General features: G+C 37.0%; 1 protein-coding gene across 4 annotated transcripts; it reads right to left on the reverse strand.

Annotated features, from left to right (window-relative positions):
• Nucleotides 1-3,169: 3,169 nt before the first annotated feature.
• LOC130985534 (protein STRUBBELIG-RECEPTOR FAMILY 3-like) lies at nt 3,170-8,527 on the reverse strand. Of its 4 annotated transcripts, none has more exons than XM_057908554.1 (17): nt 8,188-8,527; nt 7,845-8,052; nt 7,406-7,535; nt 7,249-7,320; nt 7,064-7,129; nt 6,859-6,930; nt 6,705-6,776; nt 6,552-6,623; nt 6,301-6,366; nt 6,145-6,210; nt 5,697-6,067; nt 5,275-5,612; nt 4,545-4,816; nt 4,181-4,319; nt 3,971-4,092; nt 3,724-3,880; nt 3,170-3,636 (listed from the first exon to the last, which is right to left on the reverse strand). In XM_057908554.1, the coding sequence occupies exons 2-17, from the start codon at nt 7,945-7,947 to the stop codon at nt 3,556-3,558; spliced, it is 2,199 nt and encodes a 732-aa protein (XP_057764537.1). In that variant the 5' UTR covers nt 7,948-8,052; nt 8,188-8,527; the 3' UTR covers nt 3,170-3,555. The 4 variants fall into 4 exon arrangements, with proteins under 4 accessions (XP_057764537.1, XP_057764535.1, XP_057764534.1 ...); XM_057908552.1 differs by having other exon boundaries at nt 7,845-8,061; XM_057908551.1 differs by having other exon boundaries at nt 8,151-8,527.
• Between the last annotated feature and the right edge of the window lie 1,284 nt (nt 8,528-9,811).

Raw genomic sequence — 9,811 nt, forward strand, 5'->3', positions numbered from 1 at the left:
AGTTATATATATTTAGAATATTATTGAACCTGGATTTGTTGAATAGTATATTTAAAAATTAAAAATCAAATTAAAAATTAATTCACATTAATTCAAGTTATATATATATATATATATATATATATAATATAAACCTCTACCATATATTTTTGGGTCTGAATGGTGTTGAAATTAAATGATTTATTCGAACTTGCTTTTGAATTAATTAAAATATAAATTAAGTAAAATAAAATAGGGTAAAGTACAAAATACCCTCCCAACGTTGGCGTCCTTATCGCGTACAGCCCCCCATAGTCAGGGTAAGCGCTGTTTACCACCTCAACGTGGCAAAATTGTAGCAATTTCCCCCCTGCGTTTTAACACCGTTAAGTCACCGTTAAAAAAATTATTTTTTTTTTAAATTTTAATTAAGATGGACTCTCTTTCTCTCTCTCTCTCTCTCTCTCTCTCTCAACAAGAAAAGAATCGATTCAAGCCAAGAGAAAACACTCCAACAATGGCGAATCAATCATCGGAATTCGCCGGAGACGCCACCCTCAACGACCACCCTCATATTGCCTTAATTAACACCTTCCGCGAGATCACCGATTGCCCTTCCAAATCTGAAGCCCTATTTTTCCTGGAGTCACACAATTTCGATGTGGACGCCGCGGTCTCCACCTTCCTAGACGACGCTAACCCCGTGGAGCCCGCCGCAGCTGGTCCGGCCTCCCCGGCGGCGCAGTCGAATGCTCACTATTCGCCTTCCGAGTCACTGTCGCCGTCTCCTTCCCGCTCGCGATCCCCGCCGCCGCCGCCTGTGTCCCGCCCGTATCGCCTCCGCTCCGCCGCTAAAACTGGTGCTGGTGCTTCTGCTGCTGGAGGCGCGAGACGTGGAGGCGGTGGTAGTGGAATTAGGACTCTCGCCGATCTGAATAAGAACCCTAATAATGAGGAATCTGATAGAACCCTAATTTTAATTAAGTCACCGTCAATTTGTGAGAAAGGCCAATGGAGACAGAGGCGGTGTACGTTGTCGGTGAGGGAACAATGAGGGAGAGGCAGATGGATGGTCGGCCGAAGGGTTCTTGCAAGGAGGGAAGTCGCGGTGGCGGAGCTCGGGTGAGAGAGATTTGCTGAGTTCGAGGTGGGGAGGTTCATTGGGGGAGGGGAGATGTCGACCGTGTACCACGGTGGATGGGCGATGTTCTCTCGCCAGGAAAGGATGCTCGATGGGGGGGGGGGGAGAGAGAGAGAGCCCATCTTAATTAAAATTAAAAAAAAAAAATTAACGATGACTTAATGGTGTTAAAACGCAGGGGGGAAATTGCTACGATTTTGCCACGTTGAGGTAGTAAACAACGCTTACCCTGACTATGGGGGGTGTACGCGATAAGGACGTCAACGTTGGGGGGTATTTGGTACTTTACCTAATAAAATATATTAGGTTATACTTCATTCGTCCACGAAAGAGCTTTATAGAAGAAAGTGACACGGGTTTTAAGAAAAAAGTTGTTGAGTGTATTGAGAGCGAATAAAATATTGTTGAGTGCATAGAATGGTGAAAATGTGTTTTAATTAGTATCGAAAGTGGTGAAAAGATGAAAATTAACGATAAATGAGATTTTTATAAGTGGTGGGGCATAGTCCAAAAATAGGAATACAATTATTTTGTGGACGTCCGAAAAAGGAAAAGTATGAAGTTTTTTTCGTGGACGGATGTAGCATATCTTAAAAGTGATGAAGTCTAATATGATATAAAAATATAATATTTTTTAGTTGTTGATTTAACGATAAAGTGATTAACGTATTCAAATTTAAATTCATTGTGACGTCGTCTTTAAATTTAATGTTATAATTATTATAAAAAAAAGAGAGAAGAAAAAAAAAACTGGCTTTAACTTTAGTCTTATCTGGCTTGACCTCATCGAGCTTTCGACTATTTTCATGTAATTAAGGTAGGTCAAATTAGTACTAAATCAACACCCAATTGCCTAATTATTGACCATCCTACCGCTACATATGCACTCGGCAGTCGAAATCGAAAGCGACAAAGCATTAAACAGTTTTCAATTAATTGCAAAATGATAAGGTCAAAATGCTCATAAAATGAAGCAATGTCATTTGTTGGTATTGATTATAAATTACTCCAAAATCATATTGAATTATGATACTACAAACAATCATTCAAAACTCTGCCCATGAAAATAACTAGTAATTAAAAGTTCGTTCGGATTCATTTCGCGAAACGTAACAAACACCGTTGAACTGCGTTTTCTTTCTTTATATATCAATATAAATAAATAAAAATCAGATCGAGCTCAGCTCACTTAATAAAGTAACTAGTATTTTTTTCAACCACTTAACAAAAAAATACTATAAAAGGACAGTATATATACGACTTGTAGAAGGGAAAAAGCAAAGTTGGGATAAACAAATAACAACTATATAAAGCGAAACATTAAAGCAATATAGTTTAAGAAACTAATCCTATACACGTATGTTTGGTGTATGTGAATATCGTAATTTCATATATGACGACGCCATTGAACTTGCTACTTTTGTGATCATGCGACTCTAACTTTAAAAGCCTACTCCTATCTTTTTTTTTCTTCTTTTTATGTGTTCATATAAAAATGTTTAATGATGGGTAATCAATGTATTTCTTTCAAAAGAAAATGTATTGCTGTTATATATTTATAAAACAAATGTATTGTATATTGTAATTTTTTGTCTCACAGAAATCATTATTGATCATTAAAAAAAAATGGTTTGTCTTGTACAATTTGTTTCTATAAATTACCCAGAGCACAAGTTTCACCGTACCGGGCTAGACTAGCCAATGAAATGAAAGCACTTTAATTAGAATAAAAGAATAGTGAATGAATAAATTGGACACAATGATTAGCCATCTTTGTGTGATAAAGACACTGCACTAAATAAATAATATAAGTATTAGACTATTAGGCATCTCCCATTTAGGATTGGAAAATTTCTCACTTCTTTATCTTTTATTTTCCTGATTAATCTCGATCATAAGATAATTAGTAATGAGCTTTCTTTAAGAAATTGGACGTGTTGTCAACTTTATATACATTTGATGTAGACAACAAAACCACCCACTACTACATACTACTAATACAAAATGAAAAACAACAAATTAGAACCAAAAGAAAATCCAAGGCCTTAATTGAGAGGAAAGAAACATGGGTACGATGAGTTATCATAATAATGGGATTGCACATGTGGAGCACCAACCCCCAACTGTTTTTTGTCCCAACACTGCATTTAAATATTACTAATCCCTCAATAATCAAACTATTTAGCTTCTGTAAATCTAATTACAGAAATACAAACTCTGGATTTTATCCAACAAACACATACAACACTAACATCAAAGCCACCGGTTAAAATGAAGAAGAAAAAAAAATGAATAACTACCCACACTAAAAGGAAAGAAATGCAGTAGCATTACTCTTTGAGAAGCAGCAGCATACACTTGAAAAATTACAAAGATGTGAAGAGCAGCAAGCAGCAGCTCAGATATCGACCCGTTGGGAAGTCTCCAGCTCGAACTCAGGGGTTGGGATGTCTCTGTATAATGCTTACAAGCTTCTGCACGATCTCAGACATCGGTGGCCTAAACTCGGGCTCAGGCTGTCACACGAAAATAACATAAGTACATCATCTGAATATGCCATTCTATGATTAATGTCCGGCTGAAAATAGGACGGAAAGTATCACCTGAATACAAAGCGAGATTATATCTGCCACCCGAGACAAGGACTTGGATGGATAGGCGCCTTTCAGGGAAGGATCAACCATTCTGGACAATGCGTCTATATCATAAAGCTGCGTGAATGCCCATCTAACCAGATATTGCTCTCCCCGGGGACGTGACCTGAGTTGGTACTGAGTACTGTTAGCTTCACTTTTAACACAATTTTCACTGTAAATTGCCTATTTCACATCATTTTGAGGTTTTAATGACCTGTCATAAGCTTTTCGCCCTGTTAAAAGCCGCAACATCACAACTCCGAAGCTGTAAACATCACTCTGGTAAGAATAGCTTCCAAAGTCAAGCTCTGGAGCGCCATATCCAGAATTTTGCAACTAAGAAAGGACTAGTAATGTCAGTTAAAGTTCAAGATTTTTAAGAAAAATATCATTGTTCGGTTCCAAGTAGAGGATTAGAGATTACCTGAGCAATGGAATTGGCTGGCATGAGAGAAGCCAAACCACAGTCAGAAACTTGTACGGAGAGATCGTCATTGAGCAGCAGGTTGCAGGACTTGAAGTTGCGGTGCATAATGGGAGGGTGCCGCGTCTCATGCAAATATCTTCACAGTAACATGAGATAATCAGTCTCCTAGCAAAAATGTTCTAGAAATTACTCAAGTTAAGGTGACAGCAGATTAAGAGAAAAGAAAGAGGGAAAACAATGAAATAGAACATAAACGGGTGAGTTTGCAATTGTTGTAGCAGATTCTGTATTAACACCTAAATCAACACATTAGAAAGAACCACTTTTGTAGAATGACAACGAAGTTTCTCTCTGGACATACTCTAGGGCTTTGGCAGCTTGAAGCGCTAGAATCATGCGAGTATTCCATGAGAGCTTTTTGTTGATCTCATCATCCAAATTTAGTGCTTCATCAAGAGTCCCATTTCCACAGTAGTTGTAGACAAGAAGGCGCTCTCCATGCTCAAGGCAATAACCTACAAGTTCGACAATATTTGCATGCCGAAGGTTAGAGATACTTGACACCAGGTCAAGGAACTCTTGGTCGTTTAGATGCACTGATGCAGCCTTATCCAGCTTCTTGACAGCTAGAACCTAGTGATTGAGAGCAGATGAACATCATTTCAGAACGGCTGAAACAGGGATGCACAGTAAATGATTATGCAAATAATCTCATAATTATGAAACTGTTGCAAGCTAGCCTATTGGTTCAGATAAACATAAATGATAAGCATCAAGACAGATAAAATGCTAAACCGTGATGTTGCATCATCATACATTTTCGTATCAATTGAAACAAAAGATGCCTTACTATCACTACAACATCCATTGCTCAAGCAAATGATGGGCTATGAAATCTCAAATTCCATCAGATAGAGAGAGTATGGTTAAAAACATAAAACTCTAAATTTGTGAGGTAATCGGTTACAAAATTAGACTTGTTCACGGTAAACATTTACCAAATCAGATTACATGCTTTGATATACTGACAATCACGGGAATCCTAGATGAACAATATCTCAGCAAACCAACATGAACTATTAGATGCTAACCTTTCCTTTAGGAAGCTGCGCGCTATACACAGTCCCAAGCATGCCTTTCCCAATAAGATTTTCTTGAGAGAAACTATTTGTGTACTGTTGAAGCATTCCAATAGTGAAGAGCTTCACAGATTCTACAATTTTACCAGCACTTCCTGTTGGATTCAATGAAGTAAAAGTAGGATCCGCAGCAATCCTTTCAGCAGGAAGAAGCGGAAAAGGAAGAGGGCTTGGCCGCGGATCACTTTTACTCAATCCTGTCATATCTATACTATGATCCTTCCCCTGCTTTAGTAATGCATTCCTCGTCTGACTGGCTTCAGCTGGTTGCAAATCCACTTTTTTGAGACCTGCTTGAAAGCCTCAAAATGGTTATTTATTTAACTATTAACTGAAAGAAATTACAATAGAGAATGCAATAAGAAGTTCATCACCTTGGGGTACTTTATGAAATTGTGAAGTCTCATCTTGCTTATGTGTTTCTGACAGGCTACCATAACCTACTTCATTGCTCTTGAAAATTTTCTCCATCGATCTCCTTCCCTTACAACAACGGGATATAGAAAGAAATAACCCCAAAACAAGTACCAAAATCAACACCAACCCTCCAACAGCAATCCATGTGATTTTGTTTGATGTATTTTTCTTCTCTCCACCAGATTGTGGTAACGGAGAAACAAACTGGCCATGAACATTGGATCCAGGACTAGAAGCAAGTTGAGGTGAAGGTGCCTTAGTGGGGGATACGGGAGGCGAGGCGGGCGGAGAGGGAAGGATAGTAGTGTTAAAAGGGTTTCCAGCTCTCCTGCCACAAAGAAAGAAGTTAATGAGCCACTAAGTAAAAGAAGACATAGATGAAAAAGAAGTGAACTCTTTGTTCACCTGAAACTGGGAATATTTAGCAGTTTGCCAGGAATAGGTCCCGAGAAGAGGTTGTTCTCTACGTTCCTATAGGAGCAACAGAGAAAAGATCAGTATATGTGTAATAAATCGATAAAACGAAGTAGAGGGATCCCAAATTCAATTGAAATAAAGTACAAATCTGTCAGGGGAAGATCTTGAATAACATCAAGCACTCCTATAAGTTGATTATTCTGCAAATGCCTGCATGCAACTTGTAGGTGTGAGCACATGGAATTAAGCATGAATAAATGATAGATTATGATTCTACATTGATAAACCATTCAATTAGCAAGAAAAAGAAAAGGAATTTTCTACAAATCTAATCAACTTAAAACTTATCGTAATGGAATAAAATAGAAGCATGTATACAGAAAATAGTTACTTACAATGATGTGAGAGATAACAAACTCCGCATTGAAGGTGGAAGCACACCAGTCAAGCTGTTCCAGGATAAATCCCTGGATTGCCAATCGAAATTAATCAAAACAATGCACTCCAACTAGGTTTCAGAGGCATCTGGTGTTGCAAAAAACACATACATGTTAATCAAACCCGTAATTGGTTCAAAGGCATCTGGTATTGCACCTGTTAGTTGATTGTTGTTCAGAGACCTGGATACAATTTTAACAGCTCAAAGTTAGATGGAACTAAGAAAATAAATCAATAAAAAGATAGAGACAGAATATAGCTTACAAAGATTTCAATTGGCCTAACGAAGATAGAGAGTTTGGAATGTCCCCTGTGAACTGATTATCTGAAAGAAAACTAGAGTTCGTGGTCTCCAGGAAGGAGAGGAGCATTATCAGACTGATATATTTATAGACCTTCAATTAAACTATTATTCGTAGAAAGTATATCTATAAGATCACTCTGAAGCAGATTTGATTCGGAAACATACAAATTCTGAAGAGTGATTGGCAAACTGGTTGGTATGCTGCCTCCAATGTGGTTGTTGCTCAAATCTCTGCATTTTAAAATCACCAAAATCGTTTAAAAGTAGGCACAATAAATAATTGGCTATGAGGAGAAGGGTTTACAGCTGCAAATGAAATGAAGACAGCTAGCTATCAAGACCACACTTACATATCTATAATTGAGGCAAACATTCCCAAATCTTCAGGCAATTCGCCTCCCAAATTTGCGCTACTGAGCTTTCTGTCAACCAGAGCACAGAAACTCGGCTCACGAAAGTGTTCACTCGTCATACACAAAAACGGAAAGGTGAACCTTGAAAGCTTACAGTGCAGTTATATTAGCATTCACACATTCCACCCCTTGCCAACTAGGCGGCCCACAGGGATCTCCTCCCGGAATCCATCCAGGAAGCAACGGGAGGCCCAGAGAAGCATGTAACTGAGTTATTGCAAAAACTGACAAGAAACAGTCCAGAATAGACTATAAAGGCAAAATCTTGATCATAAAAAAGATAAATTCCACAAACTGAAAGGAAAGGGAACTCTCCAAATTGACTAGTTATGCAATTATAAACTTGACCAGATTATTACATTGTAAAACATTCTGGTTCTCAATGAGAAACAGAGTACATAGTTAGGCATCCAAATTTACAGGAGAGAACGCAACAACACCAATAATAGGAACACACACACACACACGGCATACAAATAGGAACGAAAAGCATAAAAATCGACTACAAGAAATCGGTAAATTAGAAAGCTTACCATCACGAGGATCTGTAAATCCATGGTGGAAGGGAACTGCAGATAGAAGTATGAAAAGGCAGAGAACCCACTCATCAATCTTCAGAAACGAACGAGCCATCATCCCTTATGGCCACCTCGAAATCAAAGATTCTCTGCAGCTCGTTTTTTTCACTAAAACCCCTCAAATAACCTTGCAGTAAAAAGGAGCCAGCCAAACAACAATGAACTGCAAGAACTTAAAACACAAAGCTTATTAGTATATTAAAGTTCGCTCACGATAAATCTAGATTTTAAAAAAATGAAGAAACGGAGAGCCCCGCATACACAAAGCTCACTAAAGCGAATTTGGTCAAGCACGAACCCCGAGTTTTAGTGGGAGAGGCAATGCAAAAGGCTTCAAGATTACACCTTTAATCGGAAATCTGACAAATAAAAAATTCCCTCTTTCTTTTCAAACTAAACAAAGCAACAAATAACAATACTGCGGGTTGAAGGGGAAAGAAAGAAAGAATGAATGAATGAATGGGATATCCAAACAGTCGGTTAAAAATAGTGGGTTTGCTTCTGCTTCTTGCTTTATCTCAGAGAAATTAAAAAAGGCATTTATATTTTCAGGTGCTTATCTTTTCTCTCAAGAACATACAGCTATATCACCTCCCAGGAGATAAAGATTGCTATAATATGATCGTATACAAAATTATACAAAGCCAAAAGCGATAATTATGGAGCTTTGCAGAGTGGCTTGACTTTAAATTTTTTAAATTAATTTGAAATACTTACTTCAGTGTACCGTTGAACCATGACGATGGAGTGAAGCAAATTCATATATGGGCTTCTTGATCCCCGGCCCGGCCCATACTTGTATACAAAATTCATACCTTTTAATTATATTACTAATTTTTAAATCAGTACACATGTATTTTTCACAAGAAAAAAAAATAAATCAGTTTACACATGTAACAATTGTAGGCATCGGAAAAAATAAAATTACAAAACCACAAAAAGGGAAGATTGATTATTGTAAAAGTAGTTTTTACTCCTATATAGTTTATGGCAACTAGTTGTAATTTATTCTCCTCGGTATAAGAAGTGTGAAAATTCCCCTCTTCTGTGAGGAGTATCACTATCATTGGTGTGCACTTTTTGCTCCCTATTTTCGGCTGGCAATATTTGTGTTTAGTATTATGATTATCAAGATGAGTACTAATTCCGCCTCATATTAGAATTAAAAAAATTCAACATCCTAATTATCGAATTCTCCTAATACAATAACTAACTAATTAATCTAGCCCAACAAAACTGTTGTAATTTGCTCAAATTAATACAATATGTATTTTGTCCCTTGCCCATGTGTAACCTAAACCAACCACTCTATCAAATCCAATTCTAAATATGGTAGCTAAACATTAAATGCAGATGTAGACGATATTTATGATACGAATCAAAACAGTTTTAGAAAGATGCCAAAAGGGTAAAGTTATTTTCATATTGAGCAAGAGTACGAAAATGTTTTAGCACTGTAGTGTAAAAGCAAAAAATATTCATTTTAAATTAAAATTTATACTATTATGAAACCAATTTTTATAGGTGAATTATTGTAGGAAAAGTTGAGATGTGATGTCACAGTCCACAATTTTGTAAAGCAGTAATTCAGTTGAATCGTAAATCATGCTTACTAATTCTGCTCCTTTTCATGGAGACCTTTAAATTGCACCTCCATTATTGGCTGCCCAAATACTTTCATGCTACTTTTAATTTTTATAGTTTCACTTTATTATATTTTACTTTTGTCTAGGTGCATTATTTGGTAAATAGTTTATTTATCAAATATAAGAAATGTATTTGTGGAACGTGGTCTAAAAATTTTCCCACGTTAGATGAATAACAATTTTTTAATTCTAATAACCCTCTTTATCAAATTAAATTATAGGAAAAGATGAACCAAATGGTAAATGGAAAAGCTGGAAAACTTATCTTCACAATCA

The sequence above is a fragment of the Salvia miltiorrhiza genome, chromosome 5 (genome assembly GCF_028751815.1).
Source record: "Salvia miltiorrhiza cultivar Shanhuang (shh) chromosome 5, IMPLAD_Smil_shh, whole genome shotgun sequence".
Taxonomy (NCBI): Eukaryota; Viridiplantae; Streptophyta; class Magnoliopsida; order Lamiales; family Lamiaceae; genus Salvia; species Salvia miltiorrhiza.

What these genes read in the sequence shown, in the direction of transcription:
- LOC130985534 (XM_057908554.1), bottom strand. Translation starts at nt 7,947, where the DNA reads ATGATGGCTCGTTCGTTTCTGAAGATTGATGAGTGGGTTCTCTGCCTT. An exon ending in AATGCTAATATAACTGCACT is followed by an intron (nt 7,321 to 7,405) that starts GTAAGCTTTCAA and finishes TCTGGTTGACAG; the next exon opens with AAAGCTCAGTAGCGCAAATT. An exon ending in TAATCTCGCTTTGTATTCAG is followed by an intron (nt 3,637 to 3,723) that starts GTGATACTTTCC and finishes TTCGTGTGACAG; the next exon opens with CCTGAGCCCGAGTTTAGGCC.